General features: G+C 38.8%; 1 protein-coding gene across 6 annotated transcripts in view; it reads right to left on the reverse strand.

The window, feature by feature from the left end:
• Window positions 1-7,747: 7,747 nt before the first annotated feature.
• Window positions 7,748-26,205, reverse strand: part of PARP11 (poly(ADP-ribose) polymerase family member 11) — a 64,477-nt gene continuing 46,019 nt past the window's right edge. For all 6 annotated transcript variants that reach the window (XM_004052522.5, XM_019039434.4, XM_055357821.2 and 3 more), the window contains 5 exons: window positions 24,744-24,819; window positions 20,975-21,047; window positions 20,763-20,893; window positions 12,916-13,067; window positions 7,748-11,316 (listed from right to left, as the gene is read on the reverse strand). In XM_004052522.5, the coding sequence (XP_004052570.1) occupies window positions 11,000-11,316; window positions 12,916-13,067; window positions 20,763-20,893; window positions 20,975-21,047; window positions 24,744-24,819 (749 nt within the window). In that variant the 3' untranslated portion in view covers window positions 7,748-10,999. The remainder of the gene's footprint in view (window positions 11,317-12,915; window positions 13,068-20,762; window positions 20,894-20,974; window positions 21,048-24,743; window positions 24,820-26,205) is intronic.

Here is a 26,205-nt window from a genome sequence, read left to right on the forward strand (position 1 = left end):
TTCAAAATTCAAAAATACCAGGGAAGGGGTCAGACTGGGTCACGCACCCCTACTTAGGCCAAACACTGTGGACCAGCGTAGAGTACGAGACACTATGACTGAACCAGCTTGCATCTGGTATCCACCCCAAGAACAATCACTATAGATAAGGAGATAGCGTCTTGTATTCTAAAAGGTGGGAACAGGGGCAGGGGTAGAAAGCAGCTCTTCTTAGGTTCACATATACAAGTTGAAGCAGGGAAGAAGAACAGGTTACCACTGCTGTTCCAGGAAAAAGGAGCAGTGCCCACCACACTCTCCAACGACGTTCTGTCTTCCACATTGTTAATCTCCACTAATGACATCTCTACGTACCCAGTCTTACAAACTGTGCCCCAACTTCTTAAAAACTCTGCTCAGTTCCTCAAACAAAACCCAAACTCCTTAACTTAAAATACAAATCCCTTTCCAACCATGCTTAACATTTTTTTTGTCTCCCCAAATTATTCTGTTCCATTCCTACTCCCTGCTTTCCCCACACGACCATGTGTTGCTGCTGCACACACTTCAGACACGCAGGGCCCTTTCCTAGCTCTACATACTGGTCCGTGATTTGTAGGGATTGGATTGTCCTTTTTCACTTCTGTCACACGCTATTTTCCTCCAAGATTCAGGTAAAACGTTGCCTTATTACCCTTAGGTTACACCTACCCTACTCTCCAGGAATAGCTAATCCCTTGGCTTTCTGCATTTCCCATGATAGGGAATTCATGTCTCTGACCAGCACTTCGCACATGGAATTATTTGTTTGATTACATAACTATCTCCTCAGTAGGCCAAGAGCTTCTGGAAGTTAAGGACCACACCTTGTTCATCTTTGATGTTAATCCAGCACAGGGCCTGGCATATAACTGCTGGCACATAGTGGATAGTAAATAAATACTTAATGACTAAAGCAACAATTTAAAACTTCTAATTTTAAGATTTGTTTGGTAGTTTTAACACCTGCAACCACATAATAACAAAACTAAGACTTTCTTCCTCTTTCTTCCTTCCTTCCAGAAATGAGAGTGAATTAATGGATAATGAATGTTTCCTTTGTTTTCATTATTTCTATCCAAAATATTTCAAATTTATCCAATTTTATTGCAGCACCCGCCACCAGTATTGTCATCAACTTCTGAACCATTTTCCCTGTCATTAGTCCAAAATGGTGATATATTTTATTTTCCTTGGGTTTGAAAATATACACTAAATCTATGACAATCTAGATATTATAAAAGTATCAGATGACTATTGCTGCTTCTGTTGAAGTTGGCAATGAAAAGTATAACAGATATACAAAATCATACTATCCTTATCCATAAACCTGTCTGGCCCCCTGGCCCACTAACGGTTTTCTGGAATGGATGAGAAACAGATATGCCTGGAAGCCAAGGGAAATGGACATTAATAACTCAAAATCACAGATTTGTTCTCATTTATGTTGCCTGGCCTTTCTGTGGCTTGTTTTTTCTCCCCTGCATGCCAAGTTCCTTACTTATGTTTCTTGAGAGGCGAAGGATAGGGTGAGATCTGACACCATGCCACTGCAGTATGACTTCTCCCAGACTAGCAGGGGTTTACTCATGGCCCCACAGAGGCCCTTCTCCTGGAACACGACAGCCAGCAGTGATTATTGTATCTAAGTCTTGAGCAACTAGCATATGTCAGACACTGTGCTAAGTGCTCCATATACTCACACAGCCTCAGGTAATTCTCACAACAGCATTAAAATGTGAGGAAACAGCTGTTCTGAGAAGCTGGTCAACTTCTCCAAGGCTACATGGCTAGAAAGTAGCAAAGCTGGGTCTGTTGCTAGGATCACCTGACTCTAAAACCTGTTTTTTATTAGAACACATTGCTTTTCAAACACAAAATCCTGACACATACCTTTCACGATGCTACTCTCTTGCTACAAAAATTCTTTAAATGAACAATATCAGTGCCAAGATCTCGCATATATGGCGGTAGCACAACACGATTACATTGGAAGATAGATCACTAGACTGGGAATCACAGTGTCTGGGGTCTCTGCCTGGTTCTGACATGGAAACATGATCGCAGGCATTCAGTTCTTCCTGTCTTCCACAGTCACAAATTATTTGGCCTCACCTCAATTTTGTAGGAAGAGTATAAAAATTATACCTTTAAAATATTTGTGGTATACCACTTCAAGTCCTAAGACTTTGAGAGAAGGACTTCAGAAACATCTGGAGTTGATATGTCCTCTGTTTCGATTTGAAGCTAAGTTTATGGCCTATCTTTTCTGACACAAATTTTTTTAAAAAGCGCATAGAATATCATATCTCAGAGGGCATATTGTGTTCTGAGGTGTTAACTTTACAATGTTAAGAACCCGAGTTCTTAACCCGAGCCCCCAAGGAAGACAAAACTTGGGGGCTCCATAACTTAAGCATGATGGAGAACACAGCCAGGAGGCAGTGCCAGAGGTAAATAAGAAGCTGGGGAGTACAGCCAGAAACACGTTAGGCGATTAAGAATCTTTCTGGCAAGGTGAGGGATGGGTGGGCTGAAGAAGCAAGGTTGACAGGGAACTCACTGGTAACGGTCTTTTTCTGTACAGCCTCAGAAAATGGCCAAAGACCTTTTTCTAAATTAACTTAAATTAATGCGACTTCACCTGAAGAAAGAAGGAAAACAGATTAGATGACAGTATGTGGCATGGTTATTTAGGAAGAATTTTCACCAGGCAAAATTCTAAAATAATAGACTAGGTTCCTATTGGGAAGATGTGTCCTTTTCCTAGCAGTTACTATAAACGGGATAAATACCTATGTCGGTGGATTTGACCAGGGGTTGTCCCACCTGGTGGCAGGGACTAGATAACTTCTGGAAGGTCCTTTGACCCTGCTCTCTAAAATGCAGCTATGAACTCAGCGCCCAGTTTGTTGTGCCAGTTCCGAAGCAAGATGCTGCCACCTAGCGTCTGCTGTTCTCACACGCAGTAGCACCTAACTGCCTACATACACTTTCATTAGAAAAGCCCTGATAATGTAGTCTGTCCTTCAGTCGGACAAAATAGGCCTAAACACTAAATCCATGTGGAAAATGGAATCAACATTAAATTATTTGTTAAACTAAAATATTCTTTTGAGAAGAATGTAAGAGCAGTCAGCATAGCACAGAATCATGAAAATCCAGAGTTCACCTACATTGCCCGTGGGTCGACTATGTAAACAGCTAGAGAACATGCAGGGAACTCATTCTGAGTGTCTTTAATGTATACATATAGACCCAAGCAGTGGAATATACGAGCAAAGAAATTATAGATCAAGGCCGGGCGCGGTGGCTCAAGCCTGTAATCCCAGCACTTTGGGAGGCCAAGGTGGGCGGATCACGAGGTCAGGAGATAGAGACCATCCTGGCTAACACGGTGAAACCCCGTCTCTACCAAAAATACAAAAAAATTAGCCAGGTGGTGACAGGCGCCTGTAGTCCCAGCTACTCGGGAGGCTGAGGCAGGAGAATGGCGTGAACCCAGGAGGCGAAGGTTGCAGTGAGCCGAGATCGCACCACTGCACTCCAGCCTGGGTGACAGAGCGAGACTCCGTTTCACAAAAAAAAAAAAAAGAAAAGAAAAGAAAAAGAAATTATAGATCAAGGTAAGAACCAATTTTCTAGCATTCAGAATTGTCTACAGTATGTAGTATTTCCTAATCATTGAAAGTATCCAGTACAAGCTGGAATACTTGTGGGAAAGCTGAAGAAGGCATTTAAACTAGCAAAACGGTTAACTGAAACACAATTTTATCCAAGACTTCTTATCCAAGACTTGGAGAACCTTGAGGGCAGAGATTTCACTACTGTGTCCTGTGTTTAGGATCGTGCCTGGTATGGAGTACAGGTACTCACTTGCTGGTTTGTTGAATGAGTAAATACATTCTCTTACAATTTCCCAGGAGGAAGAAAAGTAGCCCAAACAAAAGTTAGACAAGTTGAGAACAAAAAGAACAGCCTCTGACATTTAGAAACTGGCCTGGTACTCACAGCTAAGGCATGTTATTCTGATGAACCTAAACTATCTCACAGAAAACCAACCTCTGACAAGGTTATTCTGAGACCACAATAAAATGAGACAAAACAAGGTCATTTCATAATTGTGTCTAAGAACAGACAAAAATAAGGTCACTGTGCCACCCACAGAATACCAACCACTTCTCTCAGCCAGAAGAGCAAACTGCTTCTGCTTTGCTAATTACAGCTTATCCTCAGCTAGACTTCCCTCTCTATAGATAAGATTTATGAACATGCCAAATCATAGAATTGCCCCTGCTTTCTGACGGCATCCAATTAGAGTGAAATCCTAACTCCTCAGACCCTTCCCCAAATCCCCAAAGCCCAAACCCTACAAAAGCTTTTCTTGCACCCTCCTACCGGGACACCCCATAGTTCCTCAGGGTGTGTGTGCTCTCTGGCTGCCATGAGTAATAAACCTAATTTGTTTAACTTACAGGGTTGCTCCTGGTGGTCTTTGGCCAAAGGGCACTGACCAAGTAAATGCTAAGAAAAAAAAAGTTATGTCCCTACCTCCAAGTACACTATAAATACTGTATGAATCCTAGCTTGTGAGGGTTGTATTAGGTATAGAAGACTTCTCGAAAGATGAGGGGCCTTACGTATTAATACCCATCAGCATTTACTGAGGCTTCATGCCAGGCATCATCCCAAACACTTCACAAGTATTACTTCATCCAGTTCTCACAATAACCCTCTAGGGTAGACACTATTATTATCACCACTTTATAGATGAGGAAACAGCAGCACAGAGAGCTTAAGCAACCTGCTCAAGTGAAACAGGTGGTAAATGGTGGCGCCAGGAATCAACCTGGACATCTGACTCCAGAGCCCATGCTTCAAATAGAGTTTTCAAGAGGGAGGAATATGACTGTGTGTTCTAGAGAGAGGCAAAAAGGCATAAGAAAAGGCATGGGGACCAAGAAGGAACTCCTTTACCCAACAAGCTTCTTGATTCCCTTAAACTGTATAAAATCTTCACAATCCCTTCTCCACATACCCCTTACTGCTGGTTCCTGGTTCCCTTAAGGCTGACCCCAGGACCAGGTGCAGGGGTTTGGGGCAACACAATTTGAATGGTTTTGATTCTGTCATCTTTGTTTTAATGATAAAAACAATGTTCCAACTTTGCTTCTACCCATATCTGGTTTTTCTCATCTCTCCAAAGCCTGATATGGCAGAGATGGGTGTGGCTGGGGGACATAAAATCCTCCTTCCCTTAATTAACATCTACTTATCTTTCTATCTTCACATTCAAATGTCACTCCCCAGGAAAGCCTTCCCTAATTCCTGAGGACAGGTGAAATCCCTCTGTCAGAGCCTCACAGTGGCCTGAACTTCCCCTTCAGGAAAGTTCATCACTTTTGTCATTACAGTTCATTATGTCTTCCCTGCTAGACTTTAAGTTCCATGAGAGCAGAGGCCATGTCTGACTTGTTCAGTCCCTGGCATGCCACAAGAATTCAGAGCTGTGAACTAGAAAGGGAGTGGGGAAACTAATTAGTGGCAGAGTTTCAGGGACAACCAGGTCCATTCTTTTTCCTTCCTACTGCAAGCCCTTGCTTCTCAATGCATCATGATCCCTGCTATTCTATTTTCCTGACCCAAACTCAAAAATCTTATTCAGTCAGCTCAGATGTTGCCTAGAAAAATCTAGCTGTGCTCCATCAGGTCTTTTTCTCTCAACGAGAGTCTGATTGGTCTATCATAAACTTCACCTTCTGAAAAGTGAACCTTCCCTCTCTGGTGAGTTATCCAAGGTCACACTGAATCAAACAGCAAAGCCAGGAATAAAATTCAGATCAGCTGGCTCCCAAGTTGAGGCTTGATCTTCTTCTTATAGGAATAAAGTGGAGGAAATGAGCTTGCACGCTGATTCTCTAAGACTGTTCATCAAACGTGGGCTTATAATGCCTACAGCTTCCACATGTTATCTAGGAGACATTAAAGCATAATGAGCCCTTCAGGAAAAGGTATTTTTAAAAAGGAAAACACAAGTGCAGTCTGGATGTATAATCAATATTGCAAAGATGATTTAATTAAATTCTGGATGGTGACTCTCCTTAAGTTGGTTTACAATCATGAAGTCAGCATAAGCCACAGAATCAGAATCAGCTTACCGTATAACCTGTTGGTAGAGGGTCCACCAATGCTAAGAAGCTGCAGAAAACACAAATATCTTTGGCATAAAACCTATGCTCCAATCTTATGAAAAGCCACTTAAAAATAAGCAAGACAGTATCTAAATTCTTAGATATGCAGCCACACAGCAAGAGAATTCAAATAGCCAGGTTCTTGGCCTGTAGTGCTGAAAAATGGAAGCCAAGCAATTAAAGCTGAGAAAATGGGTTGCAAAATCTTACAGCAGGAGACTCAGATCAGTTACGAGGAATTTACTGTTTGGGTTTAGAAATAACTGAGACATCCTTTTACCTGAGATGGATCAAGTAGAGCTCAATATAGGAAGGAGACAGGAGGAAAGAGAGAGATGTGAGTTCCCAAACCACCTTCCATCCTAGAGTTTCTGAAGACATGAGAAGTAAACTACCACTGCTAAAAAGTCAAGGTTAAAAGATGAACTTTCAACTTCTCTCCTGGATATTCAGGGCTCACCTCTCCCAGCATAATTACTCACACTAATCAGGCAGCCCGCAAATAATTATGTATTTCTTAGTTCTTTGAAATGTTCATTTCTTCCATCTGTGTTGCCCCAAGTAACATCATGAAATGACTCATAAGAAAGTGTGGCAGACTATCTTGTATCACCAAAACTCTTCCTGCATAGAGTGCAAAGGGATAAAAATAACTAAAATCACTTTGTTAAAGTTTCTAATCAACACTAATTTTTGACAAGGGTCTTTTTTTCTCTTTCCGTGCTATTTTTCATTACCTTTTATCTCTTTTACAAGTACAGAGTGTATAATTTCATCTAGAAATTGACTGTCTCGTTGTTTTAAGCAAAAGAAAATATTTTAAAATAAACAAATAATCCTTAAGGAGAGTGGAAAATCTGGAGGCGACACAACTAGGATCACCATAAGATTGTTTCTTGTGTTATTCCTAGAAATTTGGGAGGTAATCACAAACACTCGAATGGCTAGGGAACAGAATTTGGAAGGATGTGGCACTTCTAGATCAACAATCAAAGCTCAACTGAATTTTTATCACAATGAGTCAATCATTCTGCCCCTCATTTCTCTCAGTTCTAACATGAGGAGAGCCTTTGATACCATCCTTTCTTGCCAAAGGTTGAACGGAATGTTTAACTCAGTTCAACAGGAATGATGGTAGACACAGTGCGAGTGGCTGGAGGTTAGATGGGCTGTAGGAAGGATACTCCTTGGGTGAAGGCGGACACACCCTACAGACCTGTTCCACTGAGCCAGGGGAGCACACCAAGAATAAAAAATGCTGCAGATGCCAACTCTTGGCCTGTTTGGGGATTTTTTTTTTATAATAGCACACGGTAAATGATTTTTCCCATAGGTTATTTGATTAGCTATTGCTCATGATGATTCAAACTAAGAACAAGAGACTTCCCCCATCTGCAAGTGGGGTACATATGAGTTACAGGCAACAAACTCCTTGGGTCCACTAAGATTAAGCTGAAAACTTAGGTTTAAATAATACAAGGTGGAGATGAGGTACATAAATCACAGAAACAAATATATGATATACACAGACAACCAAGAACTGCTAATGGAGAGCTTTAATCATCAAATGTAAAAGCAATACATTCATAGATCAAAATTGGCTCCAAATTCTTTATCATCACCACCATCAACAGTCTAGAAATGAAATGACACACTAATATAAAACTTTCCTGTTTATAACTAAAAGATTTATGAAACTTTTTTTATAAACACATTTTTTTTACCCTGAGGCTGATATCACCAAAGTGAAAAAGAAAAGTCATTATCAGCTGGAATGTATTCAATATAGAGTTTTAAAAACCATTTATCATTATTCTAGGTTTATTTCTATTCATTCTCCCCACCCACTCTATGGGATGATAACAGGAAAAGATGGCAAATGGTTGTGTCCAGTATTATTATATACTGGTTATATAATTCTCAAATGTACTGATCATATGATTCTCGATTTAATCTACTTACCAAAACAAAGAAATAAAATTTTAACATCCATTAACTCTATACTATCATATTTTAAAATATGTATCAAAATCAGTTCTCTCTTATAAAAGAGGGGTTGGCAGTACATTCTCAGACCAAACAACAACAACAAGCCCCAAAAAACTGGTACAGTACCTTCTTATAATGGCTACTGCAGTGCATTCTACATATTTCATAGAAACCAACTAGGTAAGTTCAGCGTTCGCAGAGATTGCCTCACAAATACTTAGCTCTGGGCTCCTAGTCACCTTGAGATAAGATCTGCAAATGTCTAAAAGAAAAATAACTCCCAAATGCTGTAACAGTTTTTCCATTCAAGTGCTGAGAGAGGTATGCATATAAAACTTGAAAAAAGATAGCCATGTTGAAGGGAGGACTATTTTAATGTGGTTTTTTTGGTATGTAAATTACAAATAAATAGAAAAAAAGATTTTCAAAACCTGAATTCCTAATGTCTCTAACATTGTTTTTTGTGAACGGGTTTAGAGCCATGGTATGCTGCCTCTCACAAGGCAGCCTAGTGACTTTGTCTCCAATTATTTTCATGATAATCTCTAGATGCTTTTTAAAGTGCTTTTTCTAAATATTCTCAGCACTTCATCTAAACCAGCAGTTGGGGTGCATACCTGAGCCAGGAAATCTTTGTTGCCACTTTGTTTCAAAGTATTGCACATGCAATGTCCTGGGTACTACTTACCTCCCACTGCACAATTACACATATGTTGGTCTATAACGGAAATCTGGGATAGATGGCACTTGAAGAATTACTATCCCTAATCTGTCTGCACTCTTTGCTTTTATTATTTGTAGATCCCTTTCTAATTCAAATGATTCAAGTGAGCAATATAAGCATAGACACTGGAATTTTTCTAAGAAGTTAAATTGTGTACACTAACTCTCAGCCAAAATTGGGTGAGGATAATAGAGAGAAAATTCAGCATTAGAAGGAGTTAAGAGAAAAGCTTTCTGAAAAAGGCTTGGTATACGTGCTGTCTTTTAAAGGCAGAATCATAGAAAATCAGGCCGGGTACAGTGGCTCATGCCTGTAATCTCAGCACTTTGGAAGGCTGAGGCAGGCGGATCACCTGAGGTCAGGAGTTTGAGATCAGCCTGGCCAACATGACAAAACCCCGTCTCTACTAAAAATACAAAAATTAGCTGGGCATGGTGGTATGCACCTGTAGTCCCAGTAACTGGAGAAGCTGAGGCAAGAGAATTGCTTGAACCCGGGAGGTGGAGGTTGCAGTGAGCCGAGATCACACCACTGCACTGCAGCCTGGGCAACAGAGCAAGACTCTGCCAAACGAAAAAAAAAAGAAAGAAAAAGAAAAAGGGAGGAGGGAGGGAGGGAGGGAGGGAAAGAAAGAAGGAAGGAAGGAAGGAAGGAAGGGAGAAGAGAAGAGAAAGAGAAAGAGAAAGAGAAAGAGGAAGAGAAAAGGAAGAGAGAGAAAGAGGAAGAGGAAGAGGAGAGGAAGAGAAGAGGAAGAGGAAGACAGAAGAGAAAGAAGAGAAGAGAAAGAGGAGAGAAGAGAAGGAGGAGAGAAGAGGAGAAAAGGAAGAAAATCAATGTGAGAGACTCTTCACCATCACATGGGCAATTCCCCATCTGGTACTTAACTCCTATGCAACATGCCTGCCAAGTTGCTGTCTCGCCTCTGCTAGAATACCTTTAGGGGAGGGAAGCTGTTCCAACACTTCTCATCTTCCTTACAATGAAACAGCAAAACAGATGGAACAGGTAAACAAATTTCCACTAAACATGATTAAGAATTATATCTAACTTTTCAAGAGAGTAGGTTGTCAATAGCTACTTCAAAGGAGAAACCAGATTTGTCTCAAGCATCCCATGCTTTCTATAATGTTTCAAAATGGAGAGATACAAATTTGAAATATGAATTTTAGAAATCATTGTTGAATAGCTGTGTGTGCTGCAGAGGGGAAGGTAAAAAAAAATCTTAGAAGTGATCATTGTAGGGACTCTTTTTAAAACAAAAGGAAAATAAATGTTTGAATAATAATTTAAAGTTTCACTTTGAAGATGCAATAAACACCTTGCACAGCAAGTCGTGGTGTAAGAATCCAAGAGCCCTGATGGATGAAGTGTAGGCTAATGACATTTTGCAGCAATTATCAATTCAGATGTAGGAGACAGAGGAGAATGACAGGATCAAGTCTGAGGCTGCAGCCTGCTATCCTAAGGCAACTGGAAAGTGGGGCATTCTACCTTGATTTTCTCCTTCTGGCTTGTTTGACAGCACTGCAAATAATTGTCTTGTTTCTGATTTCTCTCAAGGTGCTCAGACTGTTTCAGAGTTTTAAATCTCCCCTTCAGAAGACCAACAAAGCAACAGATGGATTGGTGGATGATACTACTACCTGAATTCAATTTACAAAGGATCAATTCCTCTAAAGCGACACATTTATGTCTGTATTTTTTTTCAACATTTATACGAATAAGTCTATTTAAACTAAAATAATTTATCCTGATAACACACACGTAAACTTTAAAGATCTCAATGACCACATTAGTTGAGACTCAGCTGATTCCATTTTGAATGGTATCTTTCACCCCTATGTGTTAAAACATCAATGATATCAACTTTTAACAAACAAGACTACAAGAAACAGGCAAAAACAAAACAACAAAAACCAACCTTGAAGTCAGTATGTCTTTTTATATGGAGGCCACTTTTTTCATATCTGTTTCAAAAGTATCAGATAATTAACATTTAGTGGCTAGATGACTGAAGAGCAAACCTTCCTGCAAAAAAGAATAAAGCTTCCTTGACCACCGAGATTTGGAAGTGAAATCAATGAAAGTCGATCAAGTACTCAGGATAGATTTGGTTGGCATCAAAAACCACAAAGATCTTTGGGTTCCAGGTATCATCCACACAGCTGTCATATAAATTCACATAGCTCCCGTCTTTGGAAGGAGGTCGCATGTATTTGGAGTCTCCATTTATGTAATCTCCAATTAGCACTCGAGCAAGAAACATAGATTTATATGTTCTAAACAGATGCCGCTGTTGCAAGCTGACACCATGAATTTGGAATGTGTTCCCATGCTTTATGTCATCTTTGCAGAAACGACTGGAATAAGCAGCATCTCTAGCAAAATAGGTTCCTTAAACAAAGAGGACCAAGAAAAGCCAAGATTACTCCAAAGAATATATTAAAAACAAGCAAAAACATTTTGTCAGGAGAATAGATGCATAGAATTGTATAATAAAAATAGATGTGGAACTTCCTCATCTGCAGATCTTTAAGAGAAGAATAGAAATCCATCTGTTATGGACAGCTGTAGTATAGACTGCCATAGGAATAGATTTGTTGGTACAGACCAGTCCTCACCACCAACACCATCCCCTGCCCCCACCAAAATATAGCTATCAGACTTCTGTTTCTAAAATAAATCTTACAAAGAAAACAATTAATAAAACAGATAAAACTGGTTTAATGATTAGAAGTGTGGTTGGACCTGAGTTTTGTTTTGTTCTGTTTTTTTGAGACAGAGTCTTGCTCTGTCTCCCAAGCTGGAGTGCAGTGGCGTGATCTCAGCTCACTGCAACCTCCGCCTCCCAGGTTCAAGTGATTCTCCTCCCTCAGCCTCCTGAGTAGCTGGGATTACAGGCGCGTGCCACCACACCCAACTAATTTTTATATTTTTTTTTAGCAGAGACAGGGTTTCACCATGTTGGCCAGGCTGATCTTGAACTCTTGACCTCAGGTGATCCACCTGCCTCAACCTCCCAAACTGCTTGGATTACAGGCGTGAGCCACCGTGCCCGGCCCTGAGTTTTACTGCTTGGCCCTCCCTCCCGTTTCTATTTCCTTTCACCACTTCCTCACCCTGTTCCCTTGTCAACATCCAGCAAAGCTCTAGAGAGCACAGTGGAAACTGACGGCCTACAGGGATTCTTTTAAACCCCAAGAAACCGTATTTCTATGATACCGGATAACAATTCAGTAATATTTCTGGAAACAATAGAATCCCATATCCATGAAAAGATTTCTGAGAGAGTATAATGCTATTCATATCTGAGCATTCCAAAACAAAAATGATTTTACTGGCTCACTGCCTACACATGAAAACTCGATAAAGCAGCCAACTCTTCTGAAATGGTAGACACAAGAGATAGACATCATTAAGGGCATTCTTACTCTAAAAAAATGTGGAAATGAATTGCAAAGTCTCATATTTACCTAACACTGATGGGATTTATGTAACACCTTCTGACCTCCTTACAGTTAAATAAGTGGAATGGCCTTTTTAGTAGTTATTTTTAAAATTAATTTACATTTTCAAAATGCAGCATATCCTGAGCCTAAACAGTAGTCAGTTCTCTTGCTGGAGGTAAGGTACAAAGTAAGGACCAGAAAATTAAATGTACATCCCATACCTTTTCCCCTCACCTCTCTCCTTAATTTGCCTGAGTACCAGACATAAATTGAAAAACCTGGATTTTCACAACATTATAAATAACATGAAGTTTTTCCCCACTATTCCTTATTGCTCACTAATATTCTTACCTATGATTTGCTTAAAAACAAAATAAAACAAAAACACTAGTACCTATTCTGGTACACAATGCAATTATAATCCATTTGTTTTATCATTCTCTACATATTTGCCATAAAGCAGTTCATATTTATATTTATATTCCTCTAAAAAGAGGAAACTCTCTCCTGGGACTCAAATTGGACCTGGAATTCTGATAATTACCTTTTCCAAAGACAGCACCATGTATACCATTTACTCTCCAATCAAAGTTATGAATGCAGATTGCTTCCACAAATTCACTGCTGGTACCATGAAACAGCATTTGTTCATTAATCTGAGGCACACCTCTTTTTTTCTTGAGCTGAGCCTTTTTCCTAAAAACACAATATACACAGACACAAAAGCACACAGAAATATACCATAAGTAGCATTTATTAATCTTAATGAGCAAGGTTCAATAGAAAGTGTAAAACAGGAAATATTTTAATATAAATAACAAGTGGACAAAGCAAGTCTAGAAAAGAAATAATTTCAAACGTTCTTGGACACATAAATCATCTCATCAAAAATTATTAGTTAACACTGAAACTTGAAGGTTGAAAATTATGCCAAAAACTATAGTTATCCCATGCTATGCCCCAATATCATAAAGGTAATTGATTGTCTAAACCAGCTAAGCTTTATAGATGCCTAAAAATGAGACAACAAACAAGTAATACAAAGTTTGCAGAGACTTTAGACAGTGAATTCCTTGAGCAGGGATCATGTCATATGCTTTTTATCCTCAGAAACTAGAAAATGTTGGTTCAGTTGACTAAATTTTGCACCATAGGGTTGGGAGGGACATTAAGCCATCCAGTTTAATCCTCTTCCCAAGGATAAATCTATCCTAACACATAAAAGCATATTTAATGTAGGACTGATTGTAACAGAAAACAAAAACTGAAAACAGCCTAAAATTATTTCACAGAGAAATGAATAGTCATGTATTTACATATAAAAGTTAAAAGTAATGAAGTAGATCTATGTGCATTAACACAGTAAATCTTAAAAAATAATATTGAATGTAAAAAGAATTTTGCAAAAAGAGATAGAGAACTCAAAATAATACTGTGTATTATGTAGATATACATACACAGGTAGTAAAAAATACAAAATACAAACAATAAGGCACCATACCAATCTCAGGAGGAAAGAAGGAGAGTAGGACAGGGATGGAGTAAACACTTCACCTGTATCTGTGTGAAGAGGAAGGAAATGTGACAAGTATCAAAATGTTAAATCTGATTGGTAGATACATGGGAGTCTGTAAACCTTTGCTGCATTTTCATTCTTGAAACATTTCATAAAAATCATATTTTAAAAATTAAAAAGAATCCCCTCCCCCGACTTCTGATAGCTCTTTAATGCCTGCTTCAATTCATCCAGTGTCAAGTACTCACAGCATCACGTGCTCACTTTGCAAAACAGCACAATCTATTTGTGATCAGCTGTAATAGTTGGAAAGTACATCCATCCCAATGCCAAACCAAATCTGCCTTCCGTTACTTCTACTGATTGGTCTTAGTTATTCTCTTATGAACACTAACAACTCAAATCACTCTTACACAAAACAACATTGCAAATATCCAAAAATAACTATGAACACCTACCTAGGCTTTCTTTTCTTGGTTAAATATACACCATTCCTTCAACCACTCCTGACACAGCATAGCTTCTAGGTCTTTCTTTATCCCAGCAGTCTTTAGTTAACAAGAATCTGCTGGATACTTTCTAGTTTATAAATGTTGGCATGAAATAGCAACAGTCCAGATATCATCAGACAGCACTGACTCCACCGACACCACTGAATGTATTTTGGTAACAGGGCAGCAAACTGCATCCATAATCAAGTGTGTAGTCGGTTAAAACTCCCAGGACTTTTTCAAACCAGACCTCTCTTAGCTTGCTAAATCTGTACAACCGATTTATAAACTGAATGCAATAGATTTATTTCAGTTAAGCTTTACTTGATATAGTAATTTAAAAAGTAAAAATTAAATAACAGTAAAATATCCATATCTCAGACTGAGTTCTGTAAATGATAGGCAGCTGGATGAATATGTTCGGGAACGGATACCTGCATTTAAATGGCGACAGAGATGAAAATGCATACGGTCTTTCTCAACAGTCGCTTGGCAGTATGTATCAAAATTTAAATGTATATGCTTTGATCTATTTGTGACAGTCTTTTCAGACCATTAAGCATGACATCAGAAGGTCGTGCATTTAGCAAATGTTTACTTTACAAAAAGTCAGCATGCTTTCACTAAGAACTTCCTTTTTCAGAACTTTATGTTCTCACTTTTTTTAAACAACGCGCATTTGTTCCCTTTATAAAAACAAAGGAAAAAAGTTTTTTAAATTAAAAAAAGAAGATAATACTTGTTTTTACCCACTGTTTCAATCTTCCAAGGTCTTTCTGACTGCTGATTCACTCACTCAACAAATAAGCTACCCCTTCTAGTTTTGAATCCCTCACAAGTGTGATAAGCAAGCCCTCTACATTTTCATCCATTTCTGATAAAAATTTTGAAGGATCCAAGAAGAAAGCATGCATGCCTTTCGAGTTACTCTTTGCGTAAGACTTTTTGTCTACTAGTTTTTCTCTTTGAAATACCCACCAGCACATATTTCTCCATCTTGTCTTCCTGAAAAGAAACTTTCTCAACCACTATAAAGTGAGAAACCAGGCTAGACTGTCTAAGGGGCCTATCCATCTACCACTATGGTAATCCTATTAGTTAGTTTGGCATTAGTGAATCCATACTGGTTTTCTCAAAGAAACATTAGCATCATACTCAACGCCAGGCTTCATGGTCTGTAATGTCAAACTTGTCAATGTTGTGCTTCATGATCTGCAATGACTAGAATCCACTCTAAGGAAATTCTGTCTCTACTAAAAGATACAAAAATTAGCTGGGTGTGGTGGCACACACCTGCAATCCCAGCTACTCGGGAGGCTGAGGCAGGAGAATTACTTGAATCCAGGAGGTGGAGGTTGTAATGAGCTGAGATTGCGCCACTGCACTGCAGCCTGGGCAACAGAGCAAGACTCCATCTCAAAAAGAAGGCCGGGCGCAGAGGCTCACGCCTGTAATCCCAGCACTTTGGGAGGCTGAGGCGGGCGGATCATGAGATCAGAAGATCCAGACCATCCTGGCTAACATGGTGAAACCCTGTCTCTACTAAAAATACAAAAAATTAGCCGGGCGTGGTGGCAGGCGCCTGTAGTCCCAGCTACTCAGGAGGCTGAGGCAGGAGAATGGCGTGAACCCCGGAGGCAGAACTTGCAGTGAGCTGAGATCGTGCCACTGCACCCCAGCTTGGGTGTCAGAAAGAGATTCTGTCTCAAAAAAAAAAAAAAAAAATCATTTATCGCTACTTTTCGGGCACAAATTCGATTGAATCTCGGTTTGAAAATTCACTGGAGTTTCTCTTAGATATTATAAGTAAACTGTGGGTTAAAGGGCATGGAGTATGGGCATAGGCAGGCATGGAAAACAACGCTTACTTACTAGATTAGATGGTGCATATATACCAGTTGAAGGCAGAGGGCAGGGGCATGGTGGTTAAAGCTTTGTATCCCCACAGCACAGTTTGTTCTAGTGCCCACTACTCCCACTACTAAGGCAGCCACGAAATGCGGACAGTCACAGACTATGACCTTGGTGTTCCAGAAAGGCTAAAGGTGATTTCCAGGGCCTCATGAACTTTAGTTACATCTGCGAGGAAAGTCACAGAACTACACTAAGTTCTTCACAACCCTGCCCACCTTTGTGCAGATCCACAATCATTCCTGAACTTACTGAAAGTACTGTCGCACCCACTTCTCAAAGATGTCTCAAAATTATCCACCTCTTAGGGACTAGAGTGCCAAACTGGCTAAAGTGTGTATGCCACACGCTCTGCACTGGAGCAAGAATACTTTCATGCTCTGGATTAAAATAAATTTGCCTAGATTTAGAACACCTGTCATCCTGCTGAACATCAGAGCCACTTATGGAATTTTTTAAGGTAAAAATGTCAGAACCCAGAGGTTCTGATTCAGTAGATCTGTGGGGGGTGACAGGTATCTCTACTTGCTAGTAAATTCCACTGGCAATTCTGACCTGCAACTAGCTTTGAGAATCTCTGATCTAAATTCACATTACTAACAAGATGCTCTTATTTCCTTGCTGCCTTATACTTCCCAGCTCTGGATCAATCCAACCATTTCCACTATCTGCCCTTACATTTGTACTGCTGAAGTACATTACATAACATGGTTTGCCCTATAAATTCACATACTTTAGCTAAGCCCTCAACGCTGACAGAAATCCTGTGGTTCCCAAGACAGCTCGTTCTACCCCATTTTCCACAGTGGCCATTTCAAATCTCCTCTTTCCCCTTTTCTTTCCCTGTTATCAACACCTCCCTACACTTCATTCGCTGTAGGTGACCTCCCTTCTTCCTTCACAAAAGAAATGGAAGGTATCAGAAAAGAACTCCTTAACCTAACTCCTCTTTTCATCCTCTACCTCTGCTTATCTGTAAACATAACTGGACCACCCTTCTCTATCTCCTTTCTGACATATGTTCTCAGAATTTCATCTCACCACACTTCTTCAGGAGCTAGAATCCATCAACTGCCCTTCCACTCTTTCTCTAAGAGTCTTTTAAATTCTCCTTCTCCATAGGTCCTTTCCAATTACAATGTTCAGTTCTCTCCCATGATTAAATTTTAAAAACATAACATAACAATAATCCCACATTAGCTGTCTTCTCATATCTCTCATCCTCCTCACTGCCAAGCTTCTTGAAAAAGTTGTCAACATTTGCTGTATACACAATATGATGTCTACCAACCTTGCCTTCATCTAAGTTACCAATGGCCTTCTTATTGAAAAATGCAAAGGAACTTTTCAAATTTATCTTGACATCTTTTCAGTATGTAATCGTACAGATGGCACCTACTTGTGTAAACCACATTCTCCCTCCAGCTTCTGTGATTACATCTATTGGTTTTCTCCCGCTTTCTGTGGTTGTCAGTTTCCTCCTTGGGTTTTCTCTTCCTCTGTTCATCCCTTCCAGAATTTGACCCTTGGCCCTCTTCTTTTCTTAATGTACATATGCTCCCTGGTCATCTTCTTCATTCCTATAGTTTCTATTACCCCACATTTTCTAACAACTCCAAAACCTTTGTCTCTAGTCTACACCACTCTTCTGAACTCCTGACCCATATGTCAACTGCTGTATATCAACTAATACTCCCTTTCCATCATCCCTAAAGATGTCCCTACTGATATTCCCTTAGTCAAGTAAAACAAGCCAAAAACTTGGGAGTTATCTTTCTCATCTCCCTTATTCACTCCATCGCGTACAATAAGTGAGGCACCAAGCCCTACCATTCTATAACCTTAATACCTCAAAACTCTCTTCTTTGCTCCAACACAGCAGATACCACTTCGGGTCAGGCAGCCCAACGTGTCTCAGTTTAATTACTGAAACAATTTCCTAAACTGGTCTCTCTGCTATGAACTGGGATTTCCATTATTGAGATTTTGTGTTGGACACTTCTTTGTTGTGAAAGGCTTCTTCTTTGTTGTGTCATGCATTGTAGGATGTTTAGCATCCTGGCTTCTAGCCAGTAGATGCCAGGAGCACCCCCACCCTGCCATATTAACAATCAAAAATGACTCCAGTCATTACCAAATGTCCCCCAGCAGGTAAAATCACTCCCAGTTGAGAACCACTGCTTTAAATCCCTTCTCCACCGCACAGCCTAATTATTTTTCTAAAATGCAGATCAGATCCATCACTCTCTTGCTTAAAGTTCTACAATGGCATTCTACTGTCCCAGGAAAAAATCCAAACCTCTTAGTTTAGCTTATAAGGCCCCAAGTGGTCTAGCCCCCGCTAACTCTCTGACTTCCACTCTGGTTCAATCCAACTCAACTAAGGCTACTAAAGATGATCACACAACCACCCCAGTGGTGCTACTACAAACTCCTGCATGCTCTGCCTCTTGATACCATTCTAGCCTCCTCTCTCACCATTCTACCTAATTTCTGTTCAATCTGAAGCTGCTTCAATTTTCTGTGCTCCCTCTTATATCCAGACTTTGGCTCTTACTGCCCCTGATGCCTGAGATGCCCTTCTCCTATCCAACTGGTGTCTGGGGCTCCCTAATTCTACCCACTCCACTCCACATCCCCTGCTTTTGTTGGCAAAGGTGGATGGGTCCCCCCACTTTGTGCTCCCATGACTCCCTGTGCTGACCCCTACATTTCTGTGTTACAGTGGTCTGGCTCTCCAAGCTATGGTTCTCTGTACCATTATATCCAAGTGCCCAGAACAGTGCTTGTCATAAAGCAGGTACTAAGACATTTTTGTTAGAAGAAGTGGGGGAAGTAAGAGAGGCCTAGGCAATGTGAAAACTATTGCTGGATGGACTCACGTGGGCCTGACTACCTATACGGTGAGTCATAGGTTATGTGACAGTGAAACAGACAAAGTTATTTTAGTTCTTCAGGATGATGTCAAAATGACACGCTGCCCTTATCATGAGACTCAGTATTTTGTACTGTCATGGCAGGTGGCAGGTTCACTTACCATCACAGATTTCTATGTCATTATGTAATTTATGTCATTACATAAAACCATGAAGGGCATCACCACAGTAAAACTGTTCCCAGTGGAATTCTTAGTATAAAATGTTCTAGGGAGTCACTGGTACATTTTTACCACTATGATTTAACTGGGGACTCAAGTTATGGGGGAGACCAATTTGATCTCCACTTCAGAGGGCTGATGAAGAATAAGGAATTAAATTTTCATCAGACTATTTCAGAAAAACTTACTTTATTCACTGAGAGAATAAAGTCAAAGGAGGCAGAGGCTTCTGTCTTCCTCTATAAAAGAATCATCTAAACAAGAACTAAATTAAACTGTCTAAACTCAGTTAAACTCAGTTATTGTCAGAAATAAAAGTTGGTTTGGCCAATAGACCCAAGACTATAAAGAACACAAGCTGAAAGCCCCTTATTACCATAAACTATTATGAGAATAAAACCTGAAATGTACGCAGGCCATATTAACTAGTCAGAACCATGAAAGAATTCCATGCATCATTACCAAACAAAAGTCAGCCTAATTCTCAGGTATATAGAAATGAAATGAGTTATGGTCTGGGATTTGCTTAAAAATACTTCAGCAACAACAATAATAACAAAAAAGGAGATAGTTTATGTGTGGTAAATCTCGACAGATGTTGAATCAGGATGACGGATACATGAGGTTCATTATATTAGACTCTACTTTTGTGTTTATTTGCAATTTCTCTGAATAAAAAGTTAAAAGTCAGCTTACATATTTAAAAATATTAGACACCAAATCTCATCTACAAATGTTAATTGAAAATATTTCAGAGAACCGCTTATTTTAATTTTTTACATGTCATAAAAAATATGGCAGAACAGGCTAATTTGGATAATACCTTTAATAGCTTAAAGTTTTCTGTAATGGACTTTACTTTGGTTAAGTCACCCAACTTAATGGGTCATTTCCCACTTAAATCCAGTAAGGAATTGAGATTTTAAATCTACAAAATAAACTTTAGGCTAAGCAGGAAATTTGAAGGTATGTTTTAAAGTGTTCTTTAAAATAAAACAGACAAAAGACTATTGGCAAGATAGTATGATTTAAAAACAAAACAGTGTTTGCAGAGACTTCTAATAAAAGGCTTAGCCAAGGAAGTCACATCAACAAAGCTAAACAGCTCTGACACTCCTCTGTAATGCTGATTTCAGCCAAGACGCATAGCTCTAAACCTTGAAAGGAAGGAGCTTCTCACATTGCAATGCTACAAGCAAAGTTTACAGAGCACCTCTTTCACTCCCTGAGAATGCTGAACAGCCTTGAGACCAGGTCAAAATACGGCAAGAGAAAAACAGCATGTCTACACCACTGAAAATTAATACAATTCAATATTTATGTTTTAACCATAAAAGACATAGTGGTAAGAAGTTTCAGATTAGAAATCATCTCACCTGCAAAAGAACTCCCACAAATCTAGGTTTTGAATTCTCTGAATTCTTTTAATTCGGTTGCGATCCATCGTCTTCCCAAAGAGATTAGCAACTTCATTATATTCATGTGTTTGACTGTGCAGAGGAATAAGCTGGAGAAATAAATTTGCATAGATTTACTGCAGTCATTTCCGGTTTCTTTCATGGGTATATTCAGTCAATTCTGCTCTTACCTGATATGGTACTTGAGTATTCACATTCTCCCAGTGTGGTGGCATAGGGATGGCCTCGTTTTCACAGATGTAACTTGAAACAGCAAAAGACAAAACAAAATATCAGAAGCCGATTACAATTACTGTCAAGAATTTAGCCTTTCTTCAAAGCTTAATTTTCATTTTCAGGGTATTGTGACAAATGCAATTAAATATAGCCTTCCGTTTCTTTATTTAAAAATTACTGAATGTCTACGTGTGCTACTTTTTAGGTGTTGAATAGTGAACTTTTGATGGAAAATATCCAACCCTATATATCATAAAAATTTCAAAAACAGTTGCTTAGTTCTGTCTTGTTTTTTTTGAAATTTCCAAAATTTCTTTAAAATGTAAAGAAGATTTTAGGCAAAGAAATTAAAAACAAAATCAAGCTCCTGATGAAAACAAAAGGCTGAAACTCGTATTTATATTGTCTATTGAATAAAATCAAAACTCCTCAACCATTCATTCGATGTTCTCCAAGATCTAACTCAAACCTAAACCCTCCTCTGTTAATTGCCCACTATTCTCTCCAACAGTCCACTAACTTTAAGGGTTATTAGCACAGTCAGTCAGTAAATCTTAAAAACTATCAGACATGTTCAAGCCACCAGATGTGAATACAGAAAAACAGTGATGTTGAGGGATTTAATAGCAAAAGGCTGAACATGACACACCAATCGCCTCCAGTGATTGGAGGTTACTAAATAAATTAATAAATTTCAAACCGATCTTTAGTTTACTTTTTTCAAACTTATTTTAATGAAAAAAATCAAATATGTGATTTAAAAATTAATATGTATAAAGAAATATACAGTGAGAAGTTTTCCTCCCACTCCAGTCCCTGGTATGTCCAAGTCTCACTTTTTGCCCCATCTCCTGGTAATTATTTTAGTCTCTTGGGTATTCTTCCAGAGCTTCTTTAGGTTAATACAAGCCAAGCTTTTTGCTCGCACAGATGGTAGCATAAAGCATACATTTATTGCACCTGTTTTTTTGTTTTTTACTTCATAGATTCTTAGAGATCTTTCTGTAACAGTGCATAGAGAGTATCATTATTCCTAGTGCTTACAACAGAGCCTGGTACATAGTACACACTCAATAAGTACTGGATGAATGAATGAATGCATTCTATTTTACAGACGCACAGAATTCCACTGTATGGATATACCATGATAATATTTAGCTTGTCTCCAACTTTTTGCTACTGTATTAAGAAAGCTGGCTGGGCGCAGTGGCTCATGCCTATAATCCCAACACTTCGGGAGGCCGAGGCAGATGGATTGCCTGAGCTTAGGAGTTCAAGACCAGCCTGGGCAACACAGTGAAACCCCATCTCTACTAAAATACAAAAAAGTAGCCAGGCATGGCGGCATGCGGCTGTAATCTCAGCTACTCGGGAGGGTGAGACAGGAGAATCACTTGAACCTGGGAGGCGGAGGCTGCAGTGAGCCGAGATGGCACCACTGCACTCCAGCCTGGGCAACAGAGTGAGACTCTGTCTCAAAAAAAAAAAAAAAAAAAAGCTATGGGAACACATTTGTTCATCTGTCATGTTACATGTCCACTTGTTTAGCTGTAAAATAACATATTTGAAATAGAATTTCTGAGTCAAAGAATATATTTTTTCATGATTTTAACAGACACCAACCAAATGCTGTCTTTGAATGTACCTACTGACCTTCTCACCAGAAATACAGAAATCGTCTGTTTTCCCACAACCATTCCAAAAAGGTGTGTGATCAAACTTTTGAATTTTAGTCAATCTGATAGTAAAAATTAGTCTGGTATTAATTTGTTTTTCTCCTATTACGAGTGAGGTTGTATGAACTGTTCAAATTGTTTGCCCATGTTGATCTTCTATTTAGAGAGTCCTAAAAGTACTTCATATAATATGGAGAATATCCCTTCAACTACAACAATGAATAAAAATATTTCCCCAATTTTCTGTGAGGGAAAAAAAATGCCTAAAACACACTTGGCCTAAAGTATCTTTTAGCTATGACCAAAAAATTTTTTTAGTTTTTATGTAGTCAACAGCCTTAAAGAACTCCTTGCCAACAGGAAGCATGTATTACCTCCCTTGCATGTGATAAATGCTCAATGTATTCCCACAGTAAATAAATATTTCTATATCAGCACCTACTGACCTTCAACACCCTATTGTATCTTACCTAAACAGTCCTCTCCTTTTATTATTATCTTGCTTATTGTCCTCCATTCTGCTTAGTTCTCTCCTTGTGCTGTCTTTGTTCTATGGTTTGTACAGTCTGTGACAGAACAAAGTGTTTGATCCCATCACAGTGCTTCTTGTCTCCACCAAAGCATAGCAGATACAATGTACAATTACAATAACATCTTCTATTATTATGTCTCATTTTTCATTTTTCTCCCAGATTAAATACTTTCTGAAGATAAGTAATTCTTTTATTATATTATTTGTACTAAAGAATGTGGATATGATGTAGCTAGTAAGGAAATACTATTCTCTGTATTCCACAGAAGTACTAGAGCATTCACTTTATAAGTACTTGGAATAACTTTTATATCGTGATGCTAAAATAAAACCAAAATAAATGCTAAAATAAAACCAAAAGTCTTGAGAAACAAACTGACAGAAACTTAAAATATTTCTTTCTTTAATCCTTTCAAAAATCTCCTTGGAAGGAGCAAATAGGCATTCCCTGCAATTAACATGCTACCTTTTTTTTTTTTCCAGTTTCATTTTAAATTATTTGAACAAAAAAGAATTTCAATACTTGCTTGAAGAGTCATTTTAGAAAATAGGAGACATGCTTTAAGATTTTTTCCTTCAAGTCCATTCATTCACATGAATAATAAATATTTATTGTCTTCTGACATTTATACCTCCTTTTTCAGACTTCTTATGGCCAGAGCAAGCAAAAAAGAAAATTTGTAATCAAGTTCCAGGGAACAGAAAGCAATACTGTTGTCCACTGTTCTACCATCTTCCTTATGGTTCCCTTAGTCTCTACAAATTTGAAATTACTTCTAGGAGTTGACCAATGGAGATCAATGTAGGTGGAAACAAAGTGAACAACTACCTAATTCTTACGGCCCCAGTAATTGTATGGCTCTGAGAGAGTACTTCCAAGTTAACAATTTAAACTTATCTCAGTGAGTTATTTTATGAGTTTAGAGCAGAGACCATAAGGCATTTTGTAACTGCAAACTGTTCTAAAGAATTAAAAAATGTAAATATACAAGAAGGAAAAGGATAACATGAAAGGAAGCACTTAGAGTAAATAATAATGTCGCTATTTTGTCAACAAATGAGAGATTTGGTATTTTTTTAATTAATTAATGTATCTTTTTGAGATGGAGTCTCACTCTGTCGCCCAGGTTGGAGTGGCACAGTGGTGCCATCTCGGCTCACTTCAAGCTCCGCCTCACGGGTTCACACCATTCTCCTGACTCAGCCTCCCGAGTAGCTGGGACCACAGGCACCTGCCACCACATCCGGCTAATTTTTTTTTATTTTTAGTAGAGACGGGGTTTCACCGTATGTTAGCCAAGATGGTCTCGATCTCCTGACTCGTGATCTGCCCGCCTCGGCCTCCCAAAGTGCTGGGATTACAGGTGTGAGCCACTGCGCCTGGCCCAAGATTTGATATTTAAAAGATCAATATTATTAAATGACCTACCAAAATATTTCCAGTCTATTTGTTTTTCCGTCCAATAGTAAGAAAAAAAAAACCCACTCTTTCCACCCCTATTCTCTTTACCATACCTGAAAGCACTGATAGAAAAGGGGGCTCTTTTTATTAAGCGCTGCTTTCCAGTGGTGAGATTCATTTGCTTCATTTCTGTATACAAAGATAAGATATTAGATAAGTCATAAAAGCACACTGTACTATAAAGTGTCATGAAGATTAATAGCCACGCTACGCGATGATCAGGAATCACGGAGCTTCGCGAGTAGCTGGCAAGCATAGTGTATTATGGGTACTTTACCATGCAGCTATGTACCATGTTGTGGAGGTGTTACTCAAGGAAGCACAGCTTCATTGCTTGACGTAAGCTCACACATAAAGATGCTCATTTCATCCACTGCTCATTATGCACAGTCTATTCCCCTTCTGTATCACACTTAGGTTAAACAGACACTAAACTAGGAGAGTTCTAAACTTAGGAAAGCTAAGAGTACTAGAAAGAGAGAAATTACAGTATTAAATGTGGTTGGTTTATCAAGAAGAAAAATGTACTTTCATCTCTCCAAAAATTTTGGAAATGATTATAAAACTTGTACAACTCACAGAATTTCAAAAATTTCTACATTTCCTGATTTCTCTTTAATTATATAACTAAACCTAAAAAATAGAAAACCTGGCTAGACCCAGTACAAACTTACATAAAAAGATTCTAGTGATAAGAGACTAAGTACTTAAAGGTATCATTTTCTGCTTTCATCCATGCCTCAGTCATACCAATATTTACCAGGTCCATTTCTTCATTCCTCAAAGTTAAGAAGTGATTCTTAATGTAAGATTCTAGCCAGTTTATCTCACCTAATTGACATCATTCCATTTCAAAATGATTATGTTTACCCACCCAGGCTAAGGCTAGTATAAAGTGTGTTCTGTCCTTTCTGTGTTCTCCTAGACTCTACACATACTGGATTTACCACTGTTCAGGGAAAAAGCAAGATCATCTCAGCATGTGGAGCAAGACCTGTGATGCCATCTTCTTGGACCATCTCATTTTTTAGTTTACTTTTCACCATTTTTATAGAGAAAACCTGAGTTGGCTAGTGGCAGAATGGTTGGAGCTGATAACTGCAAATGTACATGTGAAATGCTAATATCCATGCCTCTGAAACAGGATCATTACACAGAGGATTGGGGAACTCTAGTTATTAGTATATGTACCTCCTATTCCTTAATAATGATATTTTTAATAAACTCTTTTTTCTGAGAGCAAGTTTCCAAAAAGTGTAGTCTACTAAAAAATATTCGTTCAGAAACATGTGGCTTGCTGAATTACCTATCAAATGCTTTGATACAGTTCATCCTCTACATGAGGTCTGGTGTCTGTGCGTATCATTCGGTTTCAGTTCTTCCTCAAAAATACTTGTACACGTGACTAAAAATGCCTACCAGATACCTTCTGCCTAGACTGCAACAGAGGGACAAATGTCAGGGCCTCTTAAATCCTGCTTATTTGCCTAATGGCATTAAAAAAAAAATGGCTTG

This window comes from Gorilla gorilla, chromosome 10 (assembly GCF_029281585.2).
Source record: "Gorilla gorilla gorilla isolate KB3781 chromosome 10, NHGRI_mGorGor1-v2.1_pri, whole genome shotgun sequence".
Taxonomy (NCBI): Eukaryota; Metazoa; Chordata; class Mammalia; order Primates; family Hominidae; genus Gorilla; species Gorilla gorilla.